Here is a 20,637-nt window from a genome sequence, read left to right on the forward strand (position 1 = left end):
GGAATTAAACCACGCCATGCTGGTTTCGTCTGGCCAGAAGAGAACTGGCCCCCCCGACTGATCCTGGTTTCTCCCAAGGGTTTTCCCCAAGGTTTGTATACATTAATGTTGATTAATGCATGATGAACTAACAATATCTTAATAAATGAAAATTAGATCAATACATGCTGTAAACACTGTTCACTGAGGTACGTAATGCACTAATATAAATGTATAGAGTCTTGTTAGTTACCAAAGTATGTTTTATTGGAAAAAAAGGTTTACCAGTACATTTCAAAAACAGGTTTTGGCTTTTACATACTGTACAACTTCTTAATTCTTTACAGTTCAGTTTCTCACAACAAATTCAAAAATAATCATTCTTATAATTACACACATCCTGTTTATAATACTATACATATTAGATTCTTGAATCTTTCTGAAATGACAGCAGTTTTGCTTCATTCTCGCTGTCTTTAAATGGCTCTGTCTGAGACAAGCAGCCATGAATTGTCTTTTATTAAGATGCTGGCCGTCCCAGGAAGTGCGTTGTTTGGGCCTGGTGTCTCCAGATGCTGACAGTGCATCACCGGGCCGTGAGTGAGTTCACTTGCGGAAGCGTTTAAACAGAGGATGGACATTCTTGCTGGCTGAAGACTTGCTACTGCGGGACGTCTGGTATTCCATGTAGACTGTATCATCTGCACCAGACATGGAGCTCATAGTTCCCATACGACGAGAAAACTATAGAAATGGGTCAATTAAAAAAATAAAGACAATCCTTACTGATACGTTAAGCAGGTTAACATAAATCATTCTGACACAAACACAGATTAACCCACTCCTTAGAATGCTTTAATGCACGTCAACACTATAAACCATAAGCAGAAAGGCGATAGGCTGAGGGCATGTGGATGAAGAACTAAAATGGTTGGCTGGTTCTCAGTTTACCTGAACATTTCATTTTCTCACCAAGTCATTCCAAAACCTCTGACTTTCTTTCCTCCGTAGGATAAAAAAAAAAGAAGTAATTTTGAAGAAAGCGGTTTTCTATGTTTTTCTATTCTACTGTTTTCATAGAAAATTGAATGGAGACTGAGGCTGTTAGGATCCAAAACTGACATAAAGCACCATAAAAGTAATTCATACCACTCTTTGATTTCTGAAGCCATACAATAGCAGGGTTTCTGCAGGATTTTTAAGCTCAAATTTACCTGCACAAATAAAATTAATACCATATGAGCGGGGTAGGGCAATGTCTATAGTACCATATTAAACTATAAAATTACTGTAAAAAGCATAATTTACAATTCAGATACAAGTTTTCACAAAAACAAAGTTTTATAAAATGATAAACTTTACATTTCAGCCTTTAAACCATTGTTAAGAAAATGGATGAGTCAAAAGTATTATATTAATTTAAACAATTATTATCAATAAATTATTATATAAATTAAATAAATTAGGGGTCTGCGATATTGACAAAAAAAATTATATCTCGATAAATTTCTGGGATTTTATCGATAACGATAATTAGACGATATTTTGCTGAGTGTGTTACTGTGCTGATATCTTAAGGACTACCGTGGACAGCTGACTCCTGAATTTTTTGATACGCAGGTGATGGAGATTTACCGCTGATTACAGAACCGTCTTTACTGACAAGATGCGCATTAAATATCGCATGCAATTTATCATGCAGCCCTAATTTAAACGGTTGATTCATTCAGAAACTAAACACCGTCCTGTTGCTCAGAGACGCAAAACAGCGCTGTTGCTGTGTTTGAAATGATTTTTGTTGGAGAAATAGATGGTGTCTAAAACGTAAGTCACTTAATATTTAATTTAAACAATTATTATCAATAAATTATTATATCAATTAAATGACAAATTATGGGTGTGTGCGATATTGAAAAAAAATGATATCTCAATTTTCTGGGATTTTATCGATAACAATAATTAAATGATATTTTGCTGAGTGTGTTATTGTGCTGATATCTTAAGGACTACCGTGGACAGCTGAATATTAATTACATGTTTATTGAACTGTAGTATAAAATCAATGTCCCATTTGTAATCATGCTTACTTTTGGAGAAAAAAAATGGCACTCTTCGTGTGATATTAACTATATTAAATGATTTAAATATATACATTTTCTGCCCCATATCTTAAATTATGTGACAATTCTAAATGCATTTTAATAAGACTGATTCATGCAGTGAAAGAACGCACTCTAAATGCGCACGCGCACTAGTCTAACCTACTAGACTCCATCACCTAATGCGTGAACTTTGTAGGTGTTGTGTTTGCTTTTCGCGATATACTCGTATCATCAAATCGCACATCGTTAAAACAACAATTATGATATTATCGCAGACCATACATATCGCACACCCCTGTGTTTAGATTTTTAAAATGCATTATCTTCTTATCGATCTACCAGTTCACATTTAAAGCTCTGCGTGTTTGCAGGGTAAAAACATGGGTCGATTTTCGCATTGGTCTGAACTCTGAACAAAACAACAGATTCTCTGCCAGCAGGTGGAGCGTTTGTTTCCACAGTAACGGCAGAACACAAAGCAGAGCAGCACCGGATTTTGAACGTGCAGCGCTTGTGTTTATTCAATAAAATCATAGCCTTTTGAAGTTTAATCCTCACATTCAGCCATATCGCAATTCTGGTCTTTCCGTCCCCAATTTTAAGACCTCTTGAAATCATAATTAAGACTTTCTTGTACAATTTTTTTATTATTATTATTTTTAAATTTTATTTAAAAGGGACAATACACATTAATTAACATGAGTAAAACAAGTCTACTATGTAAATGTGCCAGATTTAGTCTTTAGTTTATTCTTTCATCTGCAGTAATCCACAAGCAGAAACAAACATATTACAAAAACCAGAATACAATTATAAAAAAAAATAAAAAAAATAAAAAAAATAAAAACACACTACTTCAAATTATGAGGACATATTTGATTATCCAGTAACCACCCTTTTACCGATTCAGAAAAAGGAGCAAGAGATGTAATATTTCTTAATTCTATGGGTATAGTATTCCAAGTATGTACTGCTCTATAAGAAAATACTGATTGCCCAAAAGTACTTCTTCTATATGGTATTATACAGTCCCCTCTAGTAGTGGCTCTAGTAAAAGAATTCAAATTTTTCCTGATAAATTTATTAAGTGGGAGCGGAGCCAAACCATGCAAAATTTTGAACACAAGTAAAATATCTGCAAATTTAATCATATTTTCCCAACTTAAAAACCCATATTTAGTTAAAATTTCACAATGATGATATGAATTAGACCTTTTATCCAATATTTTCAAAGCCTGCTTATAGAGTCTTTCTATTGATTGCAAAATAGTCCCACCTGTCTGTGTCCAACTGGTGAGACAGTAATTCATATGTGAAAAAATCATAGCATTAATGTATAACTTTGAGGCCTCAGTGGTTAAATTATTCCTAATATATCTAAAATTTGCCAAATTAAATTAGCAGATGGTGGTCTATAAATTCCAATTACAACAAATGACATTTGCTCAGACAATATTAATTTAAGACCAATACATTCTATCTCGTTCATACAAGACCACTGAAATTGCTCACATCTTATACTATCCTTAACATAAAATAGCACACCTCCACCCCTTCCATCTATTCGATCTCGTCTATACATTTGATAACCACACACATTTAACATATCAGCAGGGGCATTTTCATGCAAGCATGTTTCTGATAAACATAAAAAATCCAAATTTGATTCATGTAAAAGATGGTGTATTTGATCATTTTTGGGAATAACACTTCGAATGTTTAAATGTCCACCTAGTATTCCACTTGGTTTCGATCGACAATCCCAAAGAATACGAGCATGATTTACTGTTCTAAAAAGCTTAAAACAACGATGCTTTATGATTGCCGGATTTATCTTGCGCATTGATTTATTCAGTAATATTGATGTAGTCCTTTGCACATGGTTTGATATAGCCGATGGAACATCGCCTGATGGAACGCCGGCCTGAAATGTAGTCACCGGTGTTAGATCAACGAAGGACTCACCCACTTGACCAACATCCACAGTAGGCGAATCACCGTCAATAGAATGACCATATCCCAAGGTAATATCCTCCAAAGTCGAACGCTGATACACACTCCCAGCAAATGTAGTTTGATGGTGCCAATCTTGGCCCATCTCGTCCGCACGTGGGCCCGGATTCAGATGCACATCTCCCGCAAGCAACAGCGTAAAAAGCAGGTATCCAGAAAGTTTCCTCAACAATTTTGATGGTTTACATTTTATCACATCATTTTTCGATGTGACAGTTGGAATAATCGCCTTCCCATAATCAAGAATACTGCGATAAGATGCAAATTGTCCAACAGGCAAAGATTTGCCGATATATCCAAGGTACGAAGGAAGCACCAAGTAATTTGAACAGGTGATCACATTTTCTGTATACTGAGCTTGATTGATTTCCATACACGGTCGTACCGAATTGACTACAAGTGCCACAACATAGAACATAGTCCATAAAATAATCTTACTTCGAAAAAAGTGTCTATGAACAACATTTTTAGGAAACTGTTGGCTTGATAGCAGCGAGCCAGCACCTGCCCGACCTCTCACTGCTGCCGACGCCATTTCAAATTTAAGACTTTTTAAGGCCTTAAATTTGATACAACTAAATTTAAGACTTTTTAAGACCCCGCGGAAACCCTGAATAGTTTTGTGTGAGGAATAGACTGAAATTTAAATAGAAAATTTTGCTCTTCATTGCAGTAGTCAATTTGCATCTGACCGTTCACATATTCTGACCGTACAAATTTGTGAGAGACAAGAACTGCCATATCTGAAAATACCAAAGGTGAGAGCAGTGTCATTATTCTTAACTAAATCTAAAATTTCTAATATAAATTAAAAAATAAAATAAATATTAGATGAAAAACAAACTAAACGAAAATTTAAATTGCTGTGTTGGCAACTAATTTAAATAAGTTTAAGTACTAAAATTACTAACTGAAATTAAAAAAAATAAATTATTATTATTATTTTTTTTTTTAAATATTAAAGAATAAAAATTACAATAGCGCTTAAAATGACTAAAAATATAACCAAAATTAAAAACGACAACTGGAAATATAAAAGTAATTTTAAATTTGCACGCACGTTATACTGACTAATGTTTTTTTTTTTTTTCAGCCTTGGATCTTGACAAGTCTCAATCTCTGTTCACTTTCTTTACATAAAAAAAAAACTGCATAAACATACTGCTCCTTAATGTTCCGCAGAAGAAAGAGTAAATGACTAATTTTTTGTTTCTGGGTGACCATTCTTTTAAATCTGACCGGAGACCAGTGTTTGTAATTTCTGTGGTTAATAATCAAGATCAAAACAGCAACTCACACCTAGCAAACAAATGAGGCAGCAGAGAGGAACAAAAACGAGTGGAGATACCTGCGGCTTCCCTCCCACGTCTCCCATCACAACTTCCTCTTCTGCGTCAAGATCAGATGCTGCCAGAACCTTCTGCAAGAGCTGCTGCTGTTCCTCACGAGAGGAAAACATCAAGTCTTCCTCCTCCATCCCAGCCAACTTTGTGATCACCTAAAAAGAAACAACAAGAATGTGACAGACTGACACTCAGCGTACTGGCTACCATTTCCAATCAGCATAATCAAATTCAGGTGTTTGCAGTTCAAGTATGGCCTTGAAACCTTGAAACTGTATCCCTGGTCCACCAGGAAGCGCTGTCTCTTGGTGGAATAAGTCATTTCCTGTGTGTCCTGAGAGACGAGTGAGTAGAAGTAAGCATTGTATTCCTCTGCAACCATACCTGTGCAAAAAAAAAATTATGACAGGTCAGTTTTATGTACAGATTTGATTTGAAATTTTGTTGCATAACAATTAAAAATTAATCCAAAAATATTGCATCGTAATTTCTTCACTAGAAGTTCTAGATGATCTCAGAAAGCATGTATTATATCAATATACAACATCAAATAAAACTAAAATGTTCTATCCAGATATCCCATAATGATGTTCAACGTCAATTGACTTCCAATGGCCGGTTACCTTTCTTGGCTCGCAGCACTCTGCCCAGTCTCTGAGCTTCTTGACGACGAGAACCGCCGTGAGAGGAGATCTGGATTAGCACGTTTGCCTCTGGCAGGTCAAATGACGTATCTCCTACCTGACAGAAGAAGAAAACAAGAGAAAGCATAAGAATGGAAGAGGAAGATTGAAGAAGAGGAAGACAGCCAATCAAACCTGCTAAATAGGACTGTAAAAAACTAAATGCCTAAATCTTTCATGTGAAACCAGATAGAAGTGAACATTTGAGAAAACTAATGCCAGAAACACAAGATCGCCTTGGCGTATTGTTACATTTCAGAATGTAACACACTATAAAAATATGATTTGAAGCCTTTAAGTTAGTTTAGTAAATATACTAATAAATCCTTAATTTCCTGGAGTAAAAAAAAAAAAAAAAAAAAAATGTAGTTTAAGATAAATGCTATTCTGTGATATTACTTGAGTGAACAAATTTTGTTGGTGTTGTCTACAGGACGGAATGCTGCACCTAATGGAGATAAAAAAAGATGCATATGAACTTTTTTTTTAAAGAAATTTGTTTTTTTAATACATATGGTGTTCTTTGCAATTGTAGTTTTTGGTTATTCAAAGGCTTTTTAGAACATCTACAACATCAACATTATTATAAAACGGATAGTTCTGGTTCTATTACTTTTTATTAATATCATTACACTTTATTTACTGTTTTATTTTGTGAAACCTTACTACGTATATGGAATAACCATTTTATAAAAGCAATAAGCCCCGTGAAACCGTGGTTTACAGTGAATTTATAACAGCTAAGGGGGTTTTAGGCACTCCGCTTCGCGCCACTTCGTATAAATGTACTGTAAACCACGGCTTCTTGGGGCTTATTGCTTTATTATAAAAAAATGCACGCACTGTCCCTATTACATACCATCTTTTCACAGTCCTGCCTGCCACCTTTTTCTGTGGAGATACTCTTATCTTATTTGAATAGCCTGACTTTTGAGGACAATCATATCAGCACACATGCATCATGTTTCCCACTAAATCATTTTCAAACATTTGCATTAGGGTAGAATGTAAAGTTAATGAAGTCAGAACAGCATCCCAGCACTCCTGAAATCAGTGCCTCAATTAATTAGACACCGTCAAAACCTTTGTTGGATGCAAAATGTAAAAAAAAAAATTTTTTTAATGCCAAATATTTTGTTGGAAGTTTGTTCTCTTGGTACTGCTCAAAAAGTATGGCATATGTAAAATGAGTAATACATTTTTTCATATAAATTAAAATTAAGTGTGTAATTTCTGCATAACATCACCAAAATAATGACAGGTTATTTATTGTTTGATTTACTTTACCATGACTTGTGGACACAAGGGTTTACTCATGACAACATTCAGAAATGTACCGTTTAGTCTGCTAGAATTTTAAAGATATATAGATGTTTGATGTTTTAAACAGCAGCAGAGTGATTGTTCTGTTAAATGATTTATGCAAAAAAAGTTTTTTTTTTCAGGTCATAACACATCTTAGACACATGAATGTTATTAGCGTTTCTAAAGCACCTAATCTGTAAAACTGTGTGTTTATCATGAAATATGGCTGGAACGTCAAGTTCTGAAAGGAATTAAAGGGTCACATCAGTGTATCCATCACCTCTGCTGAACTCTGCTAAACTTTGCATTTACAGCAACACACCAACTTCTGACTGTGTAAAAGTAATTTGGAGATCTAATTAAAAGGTATTTACATTGAATAGCATTATTTATGGTCACACGTGGCAGACTTTTTCATTTGTGTAAAAGAGGCTAAGAATAACACCTCAAAAATTAAAAGTTAATAATTCAAAATCAAAAAATTTAAAATACTAATTTACATTTTCACAGGAAAGTGGACAAAAGAAGGCCATTTACCTTGGAGATGAAGATGGTATTGATTTTGGGATTGTGTTTAAAGTTTTGAAGGATCTGCATACGTTCTCCTTGAGATGTGGGTCCATAAATATACGGTCTGATGAGAGAGAGCAAAAGAGAATGTATTTGTACATATGTACATATATACCAAAAATCATATATACCATCTTGTGCACGTTCAAGAACGCACTGACCCTTCGTACAAGGGAGTTCACATGCTTACAAATTTGATACGATTTTATTAGTGACCATTATAATATATAAAATCAAGGTATCAACTTAGAAAAAGCATATTTCTAGCAGAATCCTACTGTACATCCACATGTTATTAAACATATTCTTAGGTATGTATACCTATATATAAATATACATACCTATACAGGGTTTCTGCAGACTTGAACAAGTTAAATTTAAGACTTTTTAAGACCTATTTAATACCACCTTATATGAAATTTAAGACCTAAACCTGTAATGGAAATACACATTTTATTACATACATATATGTAATATTTAATGTGTATAAATTAAAAAGAAAACAAAATATCAATGCTGTAATAAATGGTATTTATTACTATGATATACAGTGAACTTTTCATGTCAGCAGACAATATTCCATACAAAATATCCCCACAAAATAACTGCATCACTGAGATTTTTGGTGGAGTAAACAATTTATTCTGAAGCAATATTTTCATCAGTGTTCTATCAGCTTTTACATACTTAAATCTGCATATTTACCTTTACAAAGGCCTATTTTTAACCTTTTTAGATGTATGCATCATCTTACATGTCAAATTATTACAATTTATCAATAAATTCAATATACACTATAGGGCTGCTACCAGTCAGATTAAATAATTTACACTGCAAATAACAATAATTACAACTGCAATAAATAATGTTATGAGATTAATGTTTTAAATGCATTTATGAATATACAAATAAGAAATTTTTAGGGGAAAAATGCATATTTTTCAACATACTTCTCAACTAAACTACCAGTAAGTGGAGTTAAGTCACTTGATGAGTGAGTCATCGAGTCATTCATTCAACTGATTGAGTGTTTTATCATGCTGGTATCTTAAGGAGTTTCGTGGACAGCTGACTCCTAAAGTTGTTCATATTCTTCATATTCTGTGTGGTGGTCAGATAACTTTAAATAGATTTTTACCTTTTATGGGCATTTTACCTTTATAAAGCCATTTTTCTATAAGTGTGCATTATCTTTTGAGTCAAATTCTTACATTTAATCAGGGAATCTCTTTTTAATGATAGGCCTTACGCATTTGTCAATCCTCCCCGCTTGCTATTTGGGGAACGAACCCAGCGCTCTGATTGGCCAAACTCTTCTTCTTTTGCTGTTGCTTGATTTGAGTACTGCGTGTGGACAGAGGTGTAACCAGGTTTTTGCGTAGTTTAGAGTGACAAATCGTACCAGCGTACATTGAGGTCAAAATGCGTACCTGCTATGCAAAATGCGTACATGTTGGCAGGTCTGACTGCACTACCCAAGAGAGTCTCATCAATAGGAAAAGCTGCTTTTACAAAAAAAAAAATAGCTGCTTGCGTGAACAGCAGATATAGAGTTTTTTCTGGAAAAATCAATCCCACAATTTTACAGTAATTTACCAAGTTTTATGTTTGAAAGAGGCTAACGAGTAGTTCGTTCATGTATAAAGGAACTGTAGTACATTTTAGTCTTTTTTCAGATTTTCAAATACCGTTTTGCATTGAATCAGTTTTTACTGTTATGTTTCATGAAGCTGGCTGGTTGGCTGATTCATAGTTTAGAACTCTTAACTGAAAAATATTTAATGCTTATTAAGCAAATTAAAGGAACAAATACGCCTTAAATACAAGAGGCCACTGAAAGTAGTCTCAGCCTCAGACGTCACGCCCACGGACCGTTGGCTAAACGTCTGATGCAAAAGTGGAAACACTTCAGGAGTTTCGAAGTTGTCGTCGGATTGGTTGAATTATACAGGATTTCCGGTAGACATGCGTGTCACGTTCTTTAACATTCCGCCTGGAAACAAAGATGCCATGATGCCAAACCCCCTCACGAAAGATGAAAGCCGTCGTGTTTACAACTGTGATGACGAGCGCTTATCAGGATCAACTAAATGCTGGATTTTCAAAAGTATGTGAAATATTTAAAGTTCGCGGCATAGAATATTTAAAATATGTCCGAGAGTTTTATACACTGTTATTGTGGAGACATTTCCACGCCCCGAAACGTGACGATGAACGAAACTAACTGTGATTGGTTGTTTGACATGTCGGTCAAACGGCCTCACGGGCGGGCCTTGGCCAATGAAAGCTGCCATGAATTCCAGACCTTCACGCCGTCAGTCTGAAGGTCTGGCTACGTGAGACTACACTGAAAGTGATTGTTGAGCTCTACAACAAACCTTCCAGAAAAATAATTGGCAAGCATAATGTTGTTGGGGTAAAGCACTGGTGTATGCAAAAGTGATGTTGCACAAATAAAATGAGGCATTACTTGTTCAGGCGGATGGCATATTCTTTCAGAGCGAAGACGTTGTCAGCAAAGACGATGATCTTGTCGTTTCTCCGCTCGTGGAAGCGGATCAGGAACTGACATGCACGGAACTTGTTGGGATTCATGGTGTAGAGCAGAATTCTCTTCTTCGTCTTTATGGCCACATATTCCCGATAAAACTCAGGAGACATGGGACACCATACCTAGACACACAGAGAGCAAGAGGGAAATGTACTGTAAGCCTAAAGCACACAAAGGGAAAACATTTTACACAAAAATAATACACACCACTCTTTACATTTTTCTACAACACCCATTGGATTACTGCACCCCTCCAGTTAGCTTAATTAGCTACAAGGATTAGCTCCTCAAAAGGACAAACTCCAACAAACTCTCATGGTCACTAATCTATGAAGCTGCTATTTAATTAAAAACATATATGGAAGTTATTATATACATGTAAACCTTATCTATACATCTTTACATACACAAAAAGGAAATAAACTGAAAAAATATTTTAATCTTTTCATCAAGTTCCTAACTCATTTTGTGGTTAAAGGATTAGTTCACTCCAGAATTAAAATTTCCTGTTAATTTACTCACCCCCATGGCAGCCAAGATGTTCATGTCTTTCTTTCTTCAGCCGAAAATTAAGGTTTTTGAGGAAAACATTCCAGGATTTTTCTCCATATAGTGGACAATGCAGCTTCAAAGGGCTCTCTGCCAAAGGAATAAGGGTCTTATCTAACGAAACAGTCATTTTCTAAAAAATAAAATATATATACTTTTTAACCATAAATGCTCATCTTGCACTAGCTCTGTGATGCACGTCTGCAAATTCACGCATTACGTAATCATGTTGGAAAGACCACTTTTTTCCTAGCGGAATAAATCTTTTAGGTTTCAAAAGATTTTATTTCTTTAGAAAATGGCCGATCGTTTCGCTAGATAAGACCCTTGTTCCTCGGCTGGAATCGTGTAGAAGCCTTTGAAACTGCAATTTGGACCTTCAACCTGTTGGTCCCCGTTGAAGTCCTGGAATGTTTTCCTCAAAAACCTTAATTTCTTTTCGCCTGAAGAAAGAAAGACATGAACATCTTGGATGACATGGGGGTGAGTAAATTAGCAGGAAATTTTAATTCTGGTGTGAACTTTTCCTTTAAGGGCTATAAAAGGGAAGGAAATTATTTTTTCTTTAGAATAACCTGCAGTGCTTTGCATTGGAGGTTTTTAATATTTATAGAGCTTTTTTGTAAAGATGGTGTTCTCAGCATAGTAAACAATGCATGGATCTGCACGTGGTTTTCTGCTCATGTGGCTAAAGGGTCTGCTGGGCTTTTTGTTTAGTAAGATCAAAAAATGAGAGGCAATACTGAATAACAGTATTGTATTTTGATTGTACAAAAGGCTCCAAAGCCTCCCAACACAGTGTTTCACAATTTCACACACCTTGTTGACCCTCGACAAGGTTCAGACATCAATCTAAGTTCACATTATGAAATATGCACATGAAAAGATCTTTTGTTGTCTTTTTTTGTAACTTTGGGGGAAATGTTCAGTTTCTTTCCTGTTACATAATTGTTTCAGCAAGATAATTATATTTTAAAAACCCTCACCTCAGCACACTGGACTTTAGCAATGTAACCACTGTTCTGTAGTTCCATCCAGTTCGCCTCATAGAGCTTCGGCCCAATCAGGAAGTTAAGATCGACAATCTTATCATCCTCTCTCACTAGTGTGGCAGTGAGACCCAGTTTACAGTGAGCCTGGACTATCGTCAGAACACGACGGAACATCTTTGCTGCAAGACAAACACAAAATAGTCAGAAATCTATATGGTTTTAATTTAATTATAATATTATTTGTGTTTAAATAATTTCTCTGTTCTCAATGAAAGTGAAATGCTGAGCTAAGCGACACAATTCCAGCCAATCAGAAGATATTCCTCCTATATTAAATTTAATTTTGCTTCTCCACAATTTTCTGAAATTAATTCAGACTAAAACAGTTTTAAACAGAAGAACAAATATCTGAGCTTGATGTGAAGAACAACCTCATTGGTTCTGCTTCTGTTTACCACAGAGTATCTGCAGGATTTTTAGGCTCAAATTTTAAACTTTTTAAGACCTTTTGTAAGACCTGCACAAATAAAATGAATACCATATGAGCGGGGTAGGGAAATGTCTATGGTAAGATATTAAACTGTAAAATGACTGTAAAAAGCATGATTTACAGGTCAGATACAGTTTTATAAAATTATAAACTTAACATTTCAGCCTTTAAACTATAAACAATTTTTAAGAAACTGGATGAGTCAAAATTATCAATTATTATTTGAATTTAAACAATTATTATGAATCAGTTATTATATTCATTAAATAGCATTAAATAATTAAACATTAAATAACATTAAATATTTTACTGCCTTAAATGTTCAGAATTTTAAAATGCTGATTCATTCTCTGCCAGCTTTTGGAACGGAAGAAATACAGCGGTTTCCCTGGTAATGGCAGAACAAAGCAGCGCTCCTTTATTTAAAGGGGTCATATGATGCGATTTCAATTTTTCCCTTCTCTTTGAAGTGTTACAAGCTCTTGGTGCATAAAGAAGATCTGTAGTTTAATGGTCACACTAAGCCATATCGCGATTCTTGTCTTTCCGTCCCCAAATTTAAGACCTCTTGAAATCATAATTATGACTTTCTTGTACCATTTAAGACTTTTTTTAACTTAAATTTGATACAACTAAATTTAAGACTTTTTAAGGACCCGCAGAAACCCTTTACCATATTTGATGTGCATTATGCATGCGTGTTTGTTCAACTCTGAATAAAAGCCTAAATTAATTCTCTTTATCATATAAAATTATTTCGGTCTCTTCAGAAGACTTGGATTAAACCAAGTATATATTCATTCCATTAAATGTCCATTCATAAAGATGAATAATGTCATAATGTCTTCATGAACTATTTGAAGTTAAAAATGTTGAAAAAGTTCATTTTTGGGTGAACTATCCCTTTAAGATTGCAAAAAGAAAATGTTGCATTGTTCAAATATTTGCCATTCAAAATCCAAAAACAAATCTTTGTAATATTTGAATTTTCTGAATTATATCTGAATTATGATTGGTTGTCTGTCTTGAAATTACTGAAATTTCACAGTGGGTGAGCTAACTAGTGTGAAATGAGGAAAATCCAAGTGACCAAAAAAAAAAATTGCACTGATGACATGATTTCTCACTTGATATTCTATCAAGCAGCAGTCATGGTGTGTGACCTTCACACACTAAACCTACCTGGGATTGTGTGCACCTCATCTAGTATAATGAGCCCCCACTCCTGACTTTTCATCCACTCCATGACCCTCTCAGCCTCCCATGAGCGTTTCGTGGTGTGGCCCAGCATAGAATAGGTGCTAATGGCCACTGAGCAACCGATGGGTTTGTCTTTTGCGTCTGAAGTGAAACGGCAGATCTGGGAGTCATCAATGGTGGACCACATCTTAAACTGAGCCTTCCACTGTTCCACTGACACAGAGGAGTTTCCCAACACCAGACAGCGTTTACGCACTGTGCAGGCAGCCGTGACGCCCACCAGTGACTTACCAGCACCTGTGGGACAGAAAAGTAGAACAACAAAAGACCTCAATATAGATTAATTTCATTTTACCTCAATAATATCATTCAAAGAGCTTCTAAACCCAAGTTGCTCTGGTAATGTAATCTTAAATTCTTTGATCATGTACATGTATTTTTATGCCTTGCAAACGTCAACATTTGGTTTTCTAGGGTATTAAGGTACAATTTCTGGTTGTCAGCTTTTAAAAGCTACGTAAAATGATGTTAACTGTCTAAACTAGATTTTTAGAAAATGCAATAACTTGTGATAGTCTTGATAGCATAAAAACATGGTTTAAAAATTAAAAACCAATCAACAAGGTTTTGCTTTGAATGCTATCATTTACAGCAAATGTGATGAATTTACAGCTGTGTTGGAATTGTGGGTGTAATTACAATAACAGTACAGTTTCTAGCAATTACTTAATTACATATATATGTATATAAGGGATGGGAAGATTCCCCGATTCGCTTGGTGCATCGGCCTAAAAAGTTAACGATACAATGCATCGGTTTAAAAAGTGTGCATCGGCTACAAGTTGGCATTTATATCGCGATGCATCGTTTCTAACATATTTACATTGGTAAAACACGATTTATTTATATATAATTACTAGTGGATGCGCTATACTTTTGTTTAGAAAGTGACCAATAATCTGTGACCAATATGCAGATTGATTTCTCCTTTCTAAACTGTTTGTCAAGCGTGTTCTCTCATCACTGCTGCTGCGTGATTGTGACGCATCACAACACTACGGAGACCCGAGGAAAAGCGGGGATTAAGTCCAAAACCTGACCTGAAATAACCTAACAAATCAATAGGGGCTAAAGCGGTTCCATAAATGCCAAATTAAGTTCACACAATCTCACTAATTTGTGCACGCTTATTATTAAGCAGCCCTTAATGTCGATCATGGATCAAATCTATCCACCATCGCAAACAGCGAATATATCTGTGCTGTTTAATGCATTTGAGACGTTGTGTTTTCCTCAGTGCATAACTGACATGTCACAAGTATATTTTTTCATCTGTAAATGTTAGAATGTCATGCAAACATATTCATTTTGCTGTCAGGAGTGGGCGAGGCTTACACGAGTGAACGAGCAGCGCTGCTGCTCGCATGTGCAGACTGCGCACTAAACAGACTGAGGGCAATCGAATAGGAGCGCAATAATTCTGAGTAAAATATACATTTTACTAAAATATTTGTTGTTGGACATTAAATGTGTCTTCTGTAGAATTTTAAACCTACATACAAGTGTATTTTTATGATAGCAGTAACTTTAAAGGGACTATTGTAATGGGTAAATCAAATGTAGCTAGTACAGTACTAATTACTAAGCTCAAATGAGTTCATGTGTGTTGCTTATAGCTGTTAAGATATAGTAATTTTCTTTATTTATTTTAATTATTAATTCAGTGATTTTTAACTTTTAATTTAATTTAATGTTCTGCTATCTGTTCTGCAAACTATAAAAGGTACAGCTGTCATAAAACCAGAGAGAAAGGCTGCATGGCTAGAAACTATAAAAAATAAAAATAAAAAGTCAACATATATGTAAGGAATAAATGTAACAATTTTACATGAAAAATTATGTATTAATTTACTTATACAAATCTGTCATAAATTTAAATTCATACAATTGGAAAATGTAGAATCTTTTTGTGTTTGGGGCCAATGAAAATGTTGAAAGGGCAATGACAAAGAAATACTTTACTGACCTTAGAGATTAAAAACCTGTTTTGGAAAATGAATATTAAATTATGTAATGCATTATTATTATTATTAGTGTATTAATTTAATGTATTTAATACACATATCCAGGCAGAGGCAGAACTACTAAAGTCTATATCATAATTGCTGCAATGAAGACATTGATGGAAAACAGTCTGAAATTGCTCATTTCATATTTATTTTGTTATTTTTCCCCAAATAATACTATTGAATTTTATCATTATTACATATTCCAAAGTCTTGTCTGTTTTGTTGGCTGTGGATGCACAGCCCCCCACAATCCAGGACTAGGCATCAATGGCTTCTGGGAAGAAATGGCTCAAACACTGTACATATGTTGAGAGACTGTTTACCACAAGGCAGTACGATGACTCCAGATCGAGCTCTGCCGTTCCCAAACATCTTCCTCAGACTCTTTTCCTGATATGGTCTCAGCACAGCGGTGGGCTTCAGGTCCATGTTGATGTCTGGGTTCACCGTGTCATTACGGAAGTCATACTCGGCCAGGAGGGGATACTCCAACTGAATGCAACGTTTCTGAAGCTCCTCTATCATTTCCTAATAAGGGCCAGCACAAATATGAAGAATGAATAAGACTAATATGCATGAAGTCTTCACTGAATGCTCTAATCTAAAGGATAGCCAACACAAACCGTTTAAACTCAACCAAGCCTGTCAGAGGAACAGTCAAGGTAAATGAACCTTTAATTCACAATGAAGTAACATTCTCATTCAAGCGCAGACACACACCTGACGGATCTCGAACGACACTGTTTGTGTCTCTTCCTCCTCCTCCTCCTCTTTATCCATCTGTTCGTAGTAACTGAAGATGTCCTCTGGCACCTGATTTCCTGTGCGCTGCCCATCTGAAGGCTGGGAGGTGGATGGACCACCATTGTCCTGCTGAGACTTTGAGATCTAGACAGGATGACACAACAGGTTTTGGTAACAGATATGAGCCTTTTGTTCCACTGGGAATGTTTTAATGTCATTATGTTTACACCCAAGCAACATGTTTTGTGCTCATACTCACTGCTGGTTTACTAGAGATGGTCTCAGTGATGAGCTCAGTCTCCTCACCCTCAGCAGACCGAAGACGACAGTCCCGAATTACAGAGTCCTGTAAGAGCCTCTGAATGACATCAGGGAAAGCACTCTCCACAAAGTACCTGTTCTCAACACACACACACACACACAAAAACTTAACCATCTGCACTATCAATGGCATGTGATTGTTGCACAGTCAAGTTTTTAAGGACTCACAGGTGGCAACCAAAAATTTGTGTTCAGTAAAAAAAAATGTAATACAAGAAATTAATACTTTTAACATACAAGCCAAGGATGCATTAAATCGATCAAAAGTGACAGACATTTACAATGTTACAAAAACACTGATGATCAAATGAATGCTGTGTTTTTAACTTTCCATTCATTAAATAATCCTGAGAAAAAAAAAAAAGTTTCCAAAAATATTAAGCAGCAAAACGTTTTTCAACATTGATAATAAGTGTTTTATGAGAATCAAATTAGCATATTAGAATGTTTTCTCAAGGATCATGACACTGAAGACTGAAAAAATAGCATTCAAAAAAAATTATTTTAAATTCGAATTATATTTCAATATTACTGTTTTTACTGTATTTTTGATCAAATAAATGCAGCCTTGGTGAGCATATGACACTCCTTTCGAACACTTAAAAAATCTTAATGACCACAAACTTTCGAACGGTAGTCCAAAATAAACAATTACATTTCACAATTGACGATTCAGAATCAAGTGCATCCAATCTTACAATTCAAAACTAATACTTCACATCCAAGTTCAAGTGAATCCAAAGAGTATCCCCAGTCAAACAACACCCGACTTCCTCTTATCTAAATACTATCCGCTGTGCTCAAAATGCCACCCACTGTCCAATAATAAACTGACATCTAAATCATTCAATAGACTGTATATATAATATTCAATCTACAACGTGCTCTTACGTAACTCATTTTCTAACCTTTCTTTAGTAAGAAGTTACTAAAAATCTGTGCAAAATGAACTGACCTGTTGTGCTTCAGGACTAGTTTGACTTTCCCGTAGCTCACTGTGCACAGCTGCAGGAGAAGAGAGAGAGTAAATTAGTGGCTTTGTTACATAGAAATTTTAAAAATCATTTTTATATTACATTTATGCATTTACCAGATGCTTTTATCCTAAGCGACTTACAAAAGAGCAGCAAAGCAATTAGAGCCGACAATAGTCGTAATAATAGTCATGCATTGGTTTAAGAGTGTGGATGGGTCCCACAAGGTTCATACAGACTTCACTGCCAGCTCACACACACCTTAATAAACTGCACTATGCCGTCTGGCACAGAGGTCTTGCTAAGTTTCTGCAGGTACTCTACGATGTCAGAGGTCTGCAGGCCAACGCTCACAGCGGCGTATAGAGAATAAGCTGTCAGCTTGTACTCGTGCACATGGGTAGGTCTGCACACCGGCTCTGATATGGCCACCAGGAAGTCCTGAGCATATTTATACACGGGAGAGAAAGCCTCTAGGAAGATGTGACCATCTGGAGCCTAGAGTCAAACATATGGATAATGATAGTTCAACTTTAGATCTGGGCAAGTTAAGATTATAACAAATATAGCTTTCTGTACAGCACTAAAGACAGTATATTTGAAGCAAAATATAGGTCCTGAGCCATCTCTACACCAAGTGATAAATTATTATTTAGGCAATAAAACAAAACCAAAAAATCTCAAATTCTCCCTTTTCGTTCCCATGTCACTTGGTCAAAAATCAAAACTTGGCAAGGATCAAGGATCTTCAGTCTTACCACCCATAGGGGCCGGGAAGAGTGATCATTCTTGAGAAGCATCTGTAGTCTGTAGTCTTTGGCTCCATACTCATCCAGTTTAGTGCTGGATTCATCCACCTGCTTCCCAGCAGCTGCTGGAACAGCCTCCTGAGACTCACTGCCCATCATCTCTTCATCATCCTCTTCCTCATCATAATAACGTTTCTTGGACTTTTTATCTGAAGTGAACAAACAACCATTTCAGCTATTTAGACTAGTGATGATCAATCCTGCTACTGGAGATCTGGTTTTAGTTTAAACTTTATGAGTTCCAAAAAGAACCTGAAGACCTCGCTGGTTCAGGCGTCTTTAGTGATAATGTGAGTTAACAGCATTTAGAAACAATATCTGAATCTACACTTAACCCCCTGGGAAAAATGTACATTTGAACATACTTTTAAAAAGAGTGCCTATTACTTAATGCCTAGAATGCTTAAGTGTGACCTGGAATGCAATGTTTTTTTTACATAATTTTCATTACGTTTCATTTCAGTGCTTTCTTGATCCCTTTCTTGAGTGGGAATCAAGTACATCTTTATATGTAATTACATAATGTAATTTCTATTTAAAAATGCATACTTCATCCATCTTACCTCGATCACTCTTATCTTTCTTTCCCATAGTGTCAGCCCTAGAAAACACTCCCCTATTGTGAATTCAGTGATGGTTAATCACAATTTAATAACAAAAACGCAAACGCAGGATTTATTGAGACGCCACCGCTCTCACGACCATGTCCAGATCAGAACGCGCTTTCTCTACGGATAAAACGCTTGAGAAATGTAAAGCAGCCCACAACAGTAGCGCCACCTGCCGGCTGGACGTGCAGGCGCGCAAACGTCACTGACTGCGATCAAAAAACTGTCCAATAACAACTGACTAAAATATTCGAACTGTGGTGAAATACAACGCCGTCGCCATTTTAAATGTAATTTAGAATTTATTTCACTTTAATACAGTCCAAAGATCAGCATTATTTGGAAAAGTATATTTAATGACAGGGCGTTATGTGTATTAAAACTACAGAATACTTCACAGTTTACCAATTTACCACACAACTAACCAATTTAACACATTTATCATTTTATATTTGTTATATATGAAAAGGCAAGAGTAAAACCTGACACATGACTGGTTTCAGACGCTGTATTGGGCATCACAGGATTAAACACTGAATATCAATGCAAACAAAAACATAAGACTATGTGCCTGACTCATAAGACATGAGCAAAACTTATTAACTTGTGTGTAAATCACTGGTAAATAACCAGCATATGCTGTTTTTTTCAACAGGGATATCCTTACAGCCAGAAAAAACCCAAGAGACTAATGGTTCTCAAACCTTTTGACCCTCTTTTTCCAAGACAATATTTAAAGGCTGTCATATCTAAGCTGATAAGTACCTCTGGTTGTAATATAAACAAATAAACTCAAAAATATGATGCCAGTTTAATGTTGTACATCTTTATATTTAGTGTTTTTAGCATTTTAATTAAAATTGTTAATATAAGTACATGTAAATAATTTTCGGACTTATTGGTAATTTGTTGAGGGCCCCTGGTTGAGAACCGATGTAAACTAAAAGTCTGTTCACACAAACATTAATTAGTTTCATATAAGCAACGTGCTAAAACATGTTAGCAGTGTTAAATCATGCTAGAAACATGATAGCAACCTGCTAAGTCATGCTACCAGTGTGATAAATCATGCTATAAAACATGCTACCTATGAGATAAAACATGCTAGCAGTGTGTTAAATCATGCTATCATCCCATCTTTTAAAAATTTTTGGAACTATTTTAAACTTTCAGGCTAGGCTTTCCCAAGCCAACATCAAAGTTTGTCTACAAACATTACTATCTAGTTCAAAATAAAATGTTTATCACACAAAGTATTCATCTTGGTGTGAACAACCTATGTGATTTCTTGGGGTATTTAACAGTGCTAATAAAACAGACAAATATTTGTATGGT

The 20,637-nt window shown here is 35.4% G+C and overlaps 1 protein-coding gene across 1 annotated transcript; it reads right to left on the reverse strand.

The window, feature by feature from the left end:
* Nucleotides 1–302: 302 nt before the first annotated feature.
* On the reverse strand, nt 303–19,414 carry ercc3 (excision repair cross-complementation group 3). The gene is made up of 15 exons (XM_016449167.1): nt 19,258–19,414; nt 18,644–18,843; nt 18,147–18,383; nt 17,867–17,916; nt 16,850–16,985; nt 16,567–16,734; nt 16,170–16,374; nt 13,760–14,074; nt 12,082–12,266; nt 10,466–10,668; nt 7,963–8,059; nt 6,061–6,178; nt 5,703–5,821; nt 5,443–5,592; nt 303–723 (listed from the first exon to the last, which is right to left on the reverse strand). The coding sequence occupies exons 1-15, from the start codon at nt 19,283–19,285 to the stop codon at nt 586–588; spliced, it is 2,349 nt and encodes a 782-aa protein (XP_016304653.1). The 5' UTR covers nt 19,286–19,414; the 3' UTR covers nt 303–585.
* Nucleotides 19,415–20,637: the final 1,223 nt, after the last annotated feature.

This window comes from Sinocyclocheilus anshuiensis, unplaced genomic scaffold (genome assembly GCF_001515605.1).
Source record: "Sinocyclocheilus anshuiensis isolate Anshui unplaced genomic scaffold, SAMN03320099.WGS_v1.1 scaffold55, whole genome shotgun sequence".
NCBI lineage: Eukaryota > Metazoa > Chordata > Actinopteri > Cypriniformes > Cyprinidae > Sinocyclocheilus > Sinocyclocheilus anshuiensis.

Bases quoted from the DNA above. Each gene is read 5' to 3' on its own strand.
- ercc3 (XM_016449167.1), bottom strand. From the start codon at position 19,285: ATGGGAAAGAAAGATAAGAGTGATCGAG. The intron at 14,075-16,169 runs GTAAACAGTCTC...TCTGTCCCACAG, and splicing joins AGTCATCGTACTGCCTTGTG to GTGCTGGTAAGTCACTGGTG. The intron at 8,060-10,465 runs GTAATGCCTCAT...CTCTCTCATCAG, and splicing joins TATGCCATCCGCCTGAACAA to ACCGTATATTTATGGACCCA.